Source organism: Leptosomus discolor, chromosome 7 (genome assembly GCF_034619465.1).
Source record: "Leptosomus discolor isolate bLepDis1 chromosome 7, bLepDis1.hap2, whole genome shotgun sequence".
Taxonomy (NCBI): Eukaryota; Metazoa; Chordata; class Aves; order Leptosomiformes; family Leptosomidae; genus Leptosomus; species Leptosomus discolor.
The window spans coordinates 39,797,534-39,809,752 of record NC_141397.1 but is presented as its reverse complement, the minus strand read 5'-3'; the positions used below and the strand labels follow the sequence as shown (position 1 = coordinate 39,809,752).

Sequence of the window (12,219 nt, the reverse complement as noted above, 5' to 3'; positions counted from 1 at the left end):
ACCCATTCTGCTTGTTCTATACTTAGTTGCACGTTGCAAGGGTTTTGTTCCTCTTTTTGTTGCAAAAGCAAACCTCTCTGACACCTTAGCAGAAGCAAGGAAGCAGCTCTTGATTTTTCTCCTCTAACTGTTTTGTGTATTGCTTTTTTTTTCCCCACTCCCTCCTTGCCAGGGTTCTACAGTGCTCTGGGCAGCAAGTTTTGAAGCAGGATGGGAAAAAGACGCTGTGTTCCTCCACTTGAGCCCAAGCTGGCAGCTGGCTGTTGTGGGGTAAAGAAGCCCAAATTGTCTGGAAGTGGAACGCACAGTCATGGGAATCAGGCCACAACTGTACCAGGCTCCAGTTCAGGTCCTCTTCAGAACCACCAGCATACAGACGGGAATAATGGAAGGGAGAATGTATCTGACTTGACTTTGGGCCCAGGAAATTCTCCAGTTACTCGAATGAATCCCACGTCAGGAGCTCTGAGCCCACTTACTCGGCCCAATGGAACTGCCAACAGCACCAAGAACCTGGTGGTGACAGCGGAGATGTGCTGCTATTGCTTTGATGTACTCTACTGTCATCTCTACGGTTTCCCTCAGCCACGACTTCCTCGATTTACCAATGACCCCTAGTGAGTAGATCCATGGGCACAAGGAAAGCTGAGAAACCAGCATCCAAAGCTCTGGTTTGCTTGGGGAGGGATGAAGGGTTTCCTCTGGGGAATGGGATAACTGGTATGCAAGGAGGAAGGGGGGCATTCTGCTGCTTGCTTTGTCTTCCAGAAACAAAAAAATTATGTGCTGTAAGTTCACAAAAGAGTAAAATACTCTGTTATGTTTGTTGGTGGAGATGAGTGGAGCTTTGAAGAGTGGTCTTCAAGGGAGAACATGTTTAGCTCTACAGGAAGGGAGCTAGGCAAAACATGAGGAATCGTGGTGCTTCTTCAGCTCTCAGACTGATGTGTTGCATGAGACATTGCACATTTTATCGAGGAGTACAAACCTACTTCATGATAACGTTCTGTTAAAGTTTGCTCCCTTCTTTGTAAATAGATTCCTCTGCAAAAAATTAACTGCACCGAGCCTCCCATAAAATTGTACTAAAAGAATGAGTGAAACTGAAATTAGAGTTTTCAGAAAACACTAAAATAATGTCATTAATTTGAAGAAGTTCCTGCTTCTAATATCAGGCACTAAGTTGGTGAAAGGGCAAGGGGGAAGACTTCCTTCTGTGAAGCAAATGGAAAGGGAATAAAGAAGCTGAAACAAGTTCCTGGCTTATCTGGAAACAAATGATGAGCTGGTGAGAACTGGACAAGGATGCTCACAAAGAGTGTTCAGTTGTCCAAGTTAATGAGTTTAGGAGGGAGTGGAACCAAAAATTTGCTAGTGGTGCAACTGAAAAACTATGCTAGTTGGGCAATGTGGGGAGAAGTGGAGACTTAATGTTTTTTCAAGGATGATAGCAAGGTTGAGAGGTGTGTATGAGAAGAAGTGAGGAGAAGGATTTATGAAGGTATTTCACTTTGGTGAGATTTAGCTAATGTTTATCTGAAGGATGAACATGTAGGTGTGGAAATGTTAATGTTGTTAAAATGTTTGGAGGAAGAATTAGATGAGAAAGATCAATGACAGGTTTCTGACACTCCTCCAGGGGCCACATCCAGAACAACAGATAAAATAAAAAGTTGTTGACATCTTTAATTTAAGTTAGTGAATTTTATATTGATATAAAGGAACAATGGCTTAAACAGGTCAAGGGCTTTTCCATGTATTAAAAGTCTCCTCACCGTATTGGCTGTCAGTGTAGGTGTAGGTTGTGCTTCCATGCAGTTATTATCCAAGTAGGATTATGGATACATGTTCTGAATGCTACCACAGACTAAGCTGTTTAATATTGTGAATACAAGTGAGTGGAGAAACAGTCTGGGCTAGAATATAGAATAGTTCCGGGTACTCTCCAAACTGAAATATTTCTGTTGTTTTTCATACCTAAGTTAAATAGGCTTCTTTTAGAAAATGATACACTAAGTCTGCTTATTATTTTGTCACCTGAAATGCAAAGGGGGATTGTTGTTCTGTTCTTAAGTCAATAAGAGAGATTATTTTATACAGATTCATTATTGTAGCGTTAAAGGAGATTTCTAGCTGGATTTTGTTGCTGTTTCTGTTAACTAGTTTCAAAAAGGGCATTCTTTCAGGACTCTCAGCTATCTGAATTTTATGCCCAAATTTGAAAAGTTAAAAATCGTTCATTGGATGTTCCTGTGCTGATAATTTAAAAGTCTTTTATTTCAGCACTCCAAGGCAAAACACGCTCCTCTCTTTTCTTCCCCTCTAGGCCAATGCCTACTTGAATTTTCTTGTGTTTCAGCGTTTATGCTGTTGCTTCTAGCAAACAGATGTATGTACCCCAGGGAAAAACATGAGGTTTGCTGTCTTGTAGAGAAGCACACAGGGATGATCTGTCACACTTGAGACAGTAATGTAATGAACTTCAAGCTAAATGTTATCAAATATAAGAGTAAGCAAAGTGAAAATACATAGATAATTTGCATGGTTGTCCTTTGTAACATAGTTAATGTTGATGCAAGAGATCTTTGAACAAAACAAAGGTATATACCACAAGTGTCTCTGGACAGACAGGAAAGAGTCTGTGATGGAAGGACTAGAAGGATGCACAGGTTTGTCCCAACCTATTTCTCAGATAACAGATCTTTTCAATTGGTGCTGAACCCTAACGTAAAGATAAAACTAGTCGTGAAGGTCAGAATTCTGCATAAACAGGGTAATAACATAAAATTTACACAGTTATGACTTGAAAACCACCATGAACTCCAGTTACCAGCTTGAGAGGATGTGCACATGGACAACCATCTTGATGGGAATTATGGAGCTGGTAGATACCTATGGAGTAAGGGAACCTTACATGCATGTTGGCAATGACATGCACAAATTGGTGTCGAGAAGGTGGCATTGCAAGACTCATAGTCATGTCTGAATTAACTTGGTAAATGAAGAAAATATCCCTTTTGCTATTCAGGTTACTGAAAACATTACAATTTTGAACCTGCATGGCATGCAAATAGTTAATTGGTTACTTCTTCCAATTTGTACGTCAGTCTTCGATTTTTTTTAATAGTAAGTATTACAAACTGGTACTAAAACTACACCATGCAAGTTTCTAGTTGATAGGTGCATCATAAAGTCTGTACTGTAACAGGTTTTTTCCTAGTACAAGCTAGATACTGATTTGAACAAACTGTATTTTACTACTTTAACATTCCCTTTGTAGTTGCAATTGTAGAAGCTAGTTTTTGATTGCTGAAATTCCCCTCTCAGCCTAACAAACCCTTATCAAACACACCTAAGTAGGATGTTGTGGCTGGGGGAAAAATGGTTGCCATAATCTGCTGAGGATATGACTGCAAAGTACCGGTAAGTGCTTTTGGGCGCACATGGACAAAAGGTTGTTGTGACTTTTCTCAGTACATCTGGGAAATACACTTTTCAAGGAGGGGCTATGGAACAATTGACTTATTGTCAGCTGCACCTGCAATTTGCCCAGTGCATTTATTCTTCAGATACAGAAACAACATCTTTTCTACAGTGAAAAACTTTATAACAGTGAAGTTCTATGTACTTGTACAAAATCGTGTATCTTTTTTTTTTTTTATGCCTCAGTTGTTATGACCACAGTGCTTTAAGATACTTTAAAATATGACAGCCTTCTGAATGTAATTATTCTGTCCTTTCTGGTAACCTCTCTTCTATTACAGATGGAGAAAGCTGTGTCACAGCTCAGTGCAAACGTTTGGTTTTGTTTTGTTTTTTTTTTCCTTTGGAAGGGAAAAGAGGTGAATTGGAAATCTGAACCTGTAATTTGAATTGAAGAAGAGCAACTTACTTAGATTTGTATTCTGTCAGTGGTACTTTTAATTTTCTCCCTTCCCTTTTCTGTTTGGGGTGAGTGTCACACGGGCTAAATAATGGTTTCAAAACTTTTAATTAGTTTAAGCTAAATTTCCACTGAGCTTGTGACAGTCGATGTTTCTCAGAAACCTCCTTTGTAAGTAAGTTTTCTAATGTATTTTCTTACGCTCTGTTTCAACACATGGCAGCTATCTGAAAGCATAGAGGAATAATATCCTGCAAGTACCGTCAAGTGTTGTTGGAAAACTAGAACAGTAAATCCTCTGTCTTGGTCAAGCAACCATAAGGTGACTGATGGTTGTGGAAGAATGTTTCCGCTTCCTCTGTGGGCAAAGTACTTCACAATTACCACTCAAAGGCTATTTGTTATTTTGGGTGGTGCTTCTGCTGTTGGTCTCAGCTGGTAACTAGATACTGAGTGATGGATTTATGCTGTGATAAAGTTTTTTCATTCCGTTGTTGCTCTGAGGAACGTCACTGGGCATTGCTTTATTACTACAGTTTAAATAATGTTCTAACTACTTAGACATAAGAAACTCTGTTGCCTGTATTTGAGAAATCATCCACACTACATGCTGGTTTTGCTGTCCAAACAGAATCTGTTAGTATTTTTTGTAATGTTTGCTGCAAAGATTTATTGCTTACAAGACCTTTAAGAGTTTGAGGAAAGTAAGTGCCCAAGCTCTGTTGTAGAATCAATTATTCTGTCTTCATGTTTTAGATCTCCTGTCAATATTTATTTAATCTCAGAAAGTTATTTTCTTAACACTGCAGATTTTCTTTCGTATTACTTATCTTTTAAAGTTCAATAGAAATCCATAGAGTGATGTGTGGAATCACTAATTACTAACTTTCTCATCATGCTTGGGTTTGAAGTGACCACATCTTGTATTCAGTGCACTCTAATCTGAAAAAGTAAGATCATTGATTCTGTTTTTGTAATTAGATCAGCATCATCAGTTGCCTTGCAAAATTTTCCAGATGTTTGGACATTCTTGCAGAGCTGCAGCCACTGTCCTTTCTTTACTGTTTCTCTCTACAGCTGTTTGCAATTTCACTCACTTCTGTAGAAGTAAACTTTTTGCATTTAATATTCACAGTCATCTTTACCTGTTTACCTCTTCATAGAGCTCTTCTCAATACTGTTATTCTGAACTTCTTTTTCTTTGAGGGTTAATCATGGCTTCTAGTTTAACTGATTGAAATAAGCCTGCTGAATTTGAGAATCTACTGTTGTGCCTGTAAATTCATGATAGACAGGAAAATGTAAATCCATGTTATTGGTAACTAGGAACAATGTAGTGATTTAGACATGTATTCAACAGGAGAGAATATGTGTAAATAGAAATCAAATGTAAGGTAAGCAAAAGATGTGAACATAAACTGTTTGAGCACTGGAGATGGACCCAGAAGTCAGATCTTCATGGAAATAACAGGGAAAAAAGCCCTAGGCTTTTATTGCAAGCCTGAATTGTAGATGATTTGCAGAATGCTTGGGGATCTTTTAGGTTCAATGGCACTATAAATAAGTAATCTTATTTGCTTCACCTATATTAATTTTTATATGGCTTGTCATATAAACTAGTGAATGTTACAAAGTGAGGCCATTACTCACAGAGGTAGTCAGTGGGGTCAAATAACTGTATCACTCATTAGAAGACAGCGCAGAGTCTGGCCAGGAAGGTGTTGGTGGAGAGCTTACAGAGAGAAAGGAGTACGCCGAAAAGGTGGGGGAGATTATGTTGGTTTTTTGCATTTGCGGGTCTGTGGGTGAGGGTTTTATTATTGCTAGATAGCAGGTGAGAAAACATGCCTGTTGGGGTTTATTAGAGGGAGAGAAAGAAAGTGCATGCATATGTGCTCCTTTACATGTTGTTGGTTTTTCCTTAGCAACCAAGTATCTTTTGAGGCTGGAATATTTCTCTTTTTTTGCCTTTTCAGTCCACTCTTTGTGACGTGGAAGACGGGGCGAGACAAGCGGCTTCGTGGCTGCATCGGGACCTTTTCAGCCATGAATCTTCACTCAGGACTCAGGGAATACACATTAACCAGGTAATTATGTTGAAAATTAAATAAATCTGAAATTAGTTTAATTTGCTGAAGATCCGTAAGAATTCAAGGTTAAGATGTTGGATCAACATAGTTCAATTTAATATTCTTCACAATAAAATAAACCTGAGAAATGTATGATAGTTAGGGTGAGGTAATATATCAGGAACTTCTTTGCAACAGGTGAATTTTGGTTGACGTTTTAAGGCTGATGTTGAATCTGTCTTGCATACTATTTTGACATCTTATGTAGTACATAATTTTTCTCCAACTGCAGAAAGTGGAAGACAGCATCAGGAAGGTTCCACTAGTGTTTGTGTAGTACGGTTCATTAGATTAGGAAGAGATGCAAATTACTTTCTCTGCAGTAGCAAAGAGAAACATGTTTCATGGAGGCATAATCAAAAAGGTAATATTTGAGCATCTGACACTTTAATTTGGTGCTTGCATTAGGCAATATATCTTCTCTTTCCTTTAGTGCACTTAAGGACAGCCGATTTCCCCCCTTGACCCGCGAGGAGCTGCCCAAACTCTTCTGCTCTGTCTCCCTCCTCACTAACTTTGAGGATGCCAGTGACTACCTGGACTGGGAGGTGAGAACAGGTGCATTTGGAACTCTGCATCACACTTTCATTCCGTTCGGGTTTGGGTTAGTACATGGTGATGTGTCTCCTTCATTACAGGGTTGTACGGGGATAGAAGAAACTGGGAATAGAAGAAATGGGGCTGGAAAAGTAGAAGGGAGGAAGAGGATGGGCTACCAATATGCTTTTGGTTGGGAGGGGATCTGAATGGGAATAAAAGAGACATGAAAGTGTTTTATGGATCTGGCCCAGCAGCAGATGGGTGTAAATACATATGTAAAAACCTGGGAAGTATTTTGATGCTGTGAATAGAAACTGGGAATAAAAGTAGTTAAGACCTACGGTATTAATAATTTTTAGGACCTTATACATGGAAGTGTATTTAGTTGAAGAAGGAGGATAAAATAGATTTTGTGGTTGGGCTATCTTAGGCATGACTCATGTAGAGATCTTGTCTGTCTTGTCCAATGTAAGAGATTGAAAACTGTCAGACTTCTGACAATACTTAGTTCAGGAGAAGTGGCAGGGAGACTGGTTATGCTCGTCTGGGAAAGCTGGCAGAGGTCCTTTATGCTGCTAAAAAGCTGCTTATGAGACCTGCTTGGCAAGGCCAAAAGTGGGGAAGAGAATGACCTTATCCAGGCAAAAGCCAAACTGGCCATAAAGAGAGAGATACACAGCATTGTGAGAATGACAACTTGAACATGGACTCAGTGCTAGCAAACACCTCTTATTTGGCTATTCATTTCCATCTACAGGTTGGAATCCATGGGATCAGAATAGAGTTCATCAATGAGAAAGGTGTCAAACGCACAGCCACCTATTTACCTGAGGTTGCTAAGGAACAAGGTGGGTTTGACATGGCAGCCAAACGTGTCAACACATTGTGTCACAGAATTGGGTAACATAAATCTGTGGATTTTGGGTTTGGATTGCAATGCTATCCTCATAGTAGTGCCATGGAGCCATTAGGCTTAATCTGGATAACTGACACCTGATACACCTGCTGTTGGGTTTTCATCTGGCCGTTCTTTCATCCTACATCTGTGCACAGTTGTATCTTAGTGTAAAAATGTTTTAGGGCTTAAGAAATAGAGGATCTCAAAGTATGGATCTTCCAGCTTCATTCAGCGTTGCATCTTTCCTCTTCTATGTTTCTCCCACCAACTAGGATAACTGCAGGCTGCACAGCACCAACAGGAGAGTCCCTTTCCTACTCATTCTTGCTAAAGTAGCATCCTCCAGATGAGGGCAGGAAACAGGGCCCCTCTGGAGCACACTTCCCACTCAAATATAGTAGCGGTCACCATGGTAACTGCTCAAAATATTGCCTCCTTTCCTCCACCTAGCAGAGTGGAGTGGTCGCATCCTCCTGGCTCTGGGGCAAAAGACTAAGGTAGGAATTTTAACTCTGATCTCTCACATAGCAGTGCACTGTGCTATCACTAGAGGATGAGGTTGATCCCAATTTGTCTATGTAAAGAGCTAAGTACTATTTTAAGGCTTAGAGAGCTAAGCTAGAGTGGCACGTTTGGGGTCCCTGCAACAGAAGCAAGATACAGACCTTTGTAAGAAGAGAGGTCATATGGAATTACTGTTTTATAGGCCAGTTTCAATATGAGTTAAAAGGGGTTGGCATGTGCAGACAGCGTGATTGCATAAGACCATGTATGTCCAGTTCAACGCTGGTATTTCTAAAGCTCAACGTTTTCTGTTTAGTTATTTGCTTTTCTAGAGGCCTTTAAATGCATCTCTTATCTTTTTGAAACATTAGTTTTACACTGAAAAATTTCCCTTGCTTCTGTTTTTCATTAGACTGGGATCAGATCCAGACCATAGACTCCTTACTCAGGAAAGGTGGCTTTAAGGCTCCGATTACCAATGACTTTAGGAAAACGATTAAACTCACCAGGTAAGTTGATGTATTTGTTATCTTTTAATTTTACTTCATAGTGTTTTGTGGTTAATTTGAAATATTTGTGCTTGATGTAAGTCTTCATGCCTCTTTCAGATGAGAGATTTAATCTGAAAGACAAAATCATAAATGCCACGTTAGGCATATAATGTGTATGGAATGACATGCAGTATGTTTGGTCCATGCAAGATCAAAGTTAGCATTTTCTAAGTGCCACTGGTTTTAGTATTGCCATCCACATGATCAAGGATCAAAAGGAGCAGAACCTTTGAAAGTTAAAAAGGTTGAGTTTCTGTATCTTTACAATGGACTTCCTTATCTCAGTGTGCTCATCTGTGGCTGGTGTAGCTATTTGGAGGTGACAGCTGTCTTAAAACCAAACCACACTCAAATTTGTCTGGTTTTCAGAAGTTGCTTGCTTTTCTATACCCCTAGCTGTCCTATTGGTTTCAGCTCCCTTATGTTAGTAAAAATTCGGACATTCTGGTTTTGTATAGAAACACTAATTTATCAGGTCGTTCCTTACCTCTGGAGAAATGAGGCGGGTATGCAGGGTTTTTTTAACAGGAGAAGACAGGATGAAAGTTTTCATTAAAATCTTGTGTAACATGGACTTAGTGCAATTCACAACCACTTTGAAGCTACCTGTTGTGTAGCATGCTTTAGAAGCACCTCGAAACCTCTGGTCTCTCAGAAGGGACTTCACGTTTTGTGAATTCTGATTGTACAACATGGACTAAGTCACATACATGGTAAAATAAACCTCGCTTTACCCAACTTGCCATCATTTTCTTTCACTAGCCTTTCAAATATGAAGATAACGACAGAAGTAAATAATAGTGAAATACTGGTTATTTAGTCTCTGAAACTGAGTCTTCTTCTGGCAAACTTTTCATGCCCCTTTTTTTTTTTTCCACAGCAAGTGGCTGATAAGAATAAAAATTGATTGTTTGCTTCCTGTGTGCTACTTTGGGAGTCCCCTTAATTAACGTTGCCTTTAATAGGGCTCATCTTCTGGGACAGCTAATTCAAGCTTAGATGGGTTATTCAGACTACTGCATGAGGCAATATCGCACAAAGTAGTTTTTTAATTTAGTGGGTTCCTCTTGGTCGTTATTGGCTGTGAGCTAAAAGGTGATCTGGGATGAATGTTTTTATGTCTAGTCCCTTCATATTGCATAGTCTGTTTATGTTATTTTTTTCTCACGCTGTTCCCATAGGTACCGCAGTGAGAAGGTGACAATCAGTTATGCAGAATACATGGCTTCCCGTCAGCATTGTTTCCAGAATGGCACTCTTCATGCTGCTCCCCTCTACAATCATTACTCCTGACACACGGCTGCATGACCAGTCCCACTCCCCAGTTGCTGCCAATGGCTACGACATCATTGGAGCAGATGCCTCCTCTTCCTGGTCCAGTTACTTCTATTACTGCACCATTTTATGATGCTAGCTTCCGTTGCCAAGTCTGCCTTCCAGCTGACCTGGGGGGAGGATGAGAGCATGACAGAACTTCAGGGGCCCAAGCCTTATCTCAGCCTTCCCTCCGAACGGGGGTACAGTTGGATTGGGGCTCCATGCCTACAAAATGTCCTGAGGTGCAGAAGACATCTAGGAGTGAAAGTGCCACTTCGGACTGATCCGTTCTTGTGTGTTTCTGACACTCTGGAAACTTGAGCTGTTCGTTATGGAAGCCCCCCAGATCAAGTAGGAGCATTCCCCTGGCAGCCTGGGCAACGGAGTCCAACAAATCATTTTTTAGGTTCTTTTTAATTTTTTTTAACCTTTGGTATCTGTTGTGTACCAAGAGCTGATTGCAGTCCTTACACATCACAGGCGGACATTATGATATTGGGGAGGGCTGAAGATCTGGATAGCACCCCGTCCTCACGGACAGAAAACACTTAAAGATGTGAAAAGCCTTTGGATGGTATGGCAGATGAATCCATTGTTTAAATAAACCCTAGAAGGCTTTAATTATCAGTTCCCACTGTAGGTTGGATTTTCTAGAAATCCTCTTGGTTTACAGTTTTCTGGGTTTTTAGACAGTGCTTTATAAGTAGCTTGCTATGAAATAGAATGCTGTTATGCCTGTAAGAGAGCAGCATGGTACGTGCTTGTCACGGTTTGAGGCATCCCCTGCCCAAACCAGGACAGTGCTGTGTATGCGAAGGACAAGGTACTTGAGTGTCCCTGGACAGTCTTCTCTGTTATAATCAAGTTTTGTGTCCAAATATTTGTAACGGAGCCTGACTGGATTAGGGATGGCGAGGGATTTGCAGGGCATTGACAGTAGTCATACAAGTGAGACTAGTGACTGAAATTTGTTTAACTTAAGCTAACAGTCTTGGGGACCTTCCTTTTGATAGGACAGCCACTTTCTCTGGTGTGACTATCGATCTTGAGAACTGTTGAGTATTCCAATTTATAGCAGGCCTATGGAATAGAGCTATGCAGTTTCACTGTTATCTTAGACAGTTTAGTCATTACCACATCAAGGCAATGAGTGGGGAAACCTGTATTACCCAAACTGTGTGAAACTCATGTGCATTCTGTATTTCTTCTCCCATCGCTGATGATTACAAGAAATACTCTCTTCTAAGAGGAAGATAAGTTATCCAGTTGTTATTCTGCAGCATCATTGAGGGATGTCAGAAATTCTAAATTATGACACTCTCTCAATGAGGTCACTGGACTTAAAAATATAATTTGGGGGTTTTCTTTTGTTTTGTTTTCCAAGTTTCTGGAGGGTCAACAATGATCAGGAAAGAAAATACAAGTGCATAGCAGAGTAATGGTGATTTGGTTGTGTATATCTTTAAAGCTTGCTTGTGTGTGGGAATGATGGCTTATAAAATTGGCTGGTGTTTCAAGCCTAAAATTCTCTCCTGGCATGGCAGGGGATAGAGCTGGTAGAAAGCTCAGAACTGCATGCTGCTGCTCCTTCTGGTCCTAGAGAAGCAACCAGACTTGTGCAGTTTTGATTCATGTTGGTGTAATGTTCTTCTGCTGGAGGAGAGATATGAGGGAAAGGAGGGGGTCCTATTCTGGATAACAGTGCAATATCGACCCAGCTTTCCTCCTGTACTGGGTCATTCTTACAAATTGACACTTTTCCCTTGTGATATTGTTGAAAAGCAATTGAAGATTAAGGGATCGTTTCATGATTTCCTGCTGCTGAGAATAAATCGGTCTTGTTACAAACTCGAGTGGTTTGTAATTACTCTCCCAGGTGCCGTGTAGTGATGGAGGAGGGTGGGGTCAGCTCTGGACATACCATTCACCTTTCAGCTGTCAAACAGTATGATACATAGGGCTACAGTCATTACTGTTCAAGTGTTCTATGTTAGAATTTTATTTTGAAAAGGTTTAAAAAGAGCAAAAAAATGGTGCTAAAACTTCACCCCTGAGCACGCTCAGTGAGACTGGTCATGCAGGCACATAATGCCAGGATTTTCAACAATATTGTTTCTTTTTCAAATGTTTGCCCTGTTCTGTGTCTTCAACAGTGTATAGTGTTTTCCTGATTTCATTTTATTTGAATAGGGGATGACTAAGGGTGGGGTGGGGAGGGTTACCTGTCATTTTCAAAGAACAGAATTTTAGGGTTGAGTGACTTGGTTGGTTTAAGCCTGAGGTGGGCTAGATGGTTTGGGACAGGGGAAGCCTTATCCTCTCCCACTTCCATTTCCCCACTCAATCTGTTTAAAAAACAAAACAAAAATGCCTCTAAATATGTACTGTGTTCTTGTC

The 12,219-nt window shown here is 40.3% G+C and overlaps 1 protein-coding gene across 2 annotated transcripts; it reads left to right on the top strand.

Moving 5' to 3' along the window:
• The first annotated feature begins 210 nt into the window (after positions 1-210).
• Positions 211-10,336, top strand: AMMECR1L (AMMECR1 like). 2 transcript variants are annotated; one of them, XM_009951206.2, is made up of 6 exons: positions 211-617; positions 5,860-5,970; positions 6,446-6,560; positions 7,310-7,400; positions 8,367-8,463; positions 9,687-10,336. In XM_009951206.2, the coding sequence occupies exons 1-6, from the start codon at positions 211-213 to the stop codon at positions 9,796-9,798; spliced, it is 933 nt and encodes a 310-aa protein (XP_009949508.1). In that variant the 3' UTR covers positions 9,799-10,336. The 2 variants fall into 2 exon arrangements, with proteins under 2 accessions (XP_009949508.1, XP_086324000.1); XM_086467874.1 differs by lacking the exon at positions 5,860-5,970.
• Positions 10,337-12,219: the final 1,883 nt, after the last annotated feature.

What these genes read in the sequence shown, in the direction of transcription:
- AMMECR1L (XM_009951206.2), top strand. Translation starts at nt 211, where the DNA reads ATGGGAAAAAGACGCTGTGTTCCTCCACTTGAGCCCAAGCTGGCAGCT. An exon ending in AGGGAATACACATTAACCAG is followed by an intron (nt 5,971 to 6,445) that starts GTAATTATGTTG and finishes TCTTTCCTTTAG; the next exon opens with TGCACTTAAGGACAGCCGAT. An exon ending in AAAACGATTAAACTCACCAG is followed by an intron (nt 8,464 to 9,686) that starts GTAAGTTGATGT and finishes CTGTTCCCATAG; the next exon opens with GTACCGCAGTGAGAAGGTGA.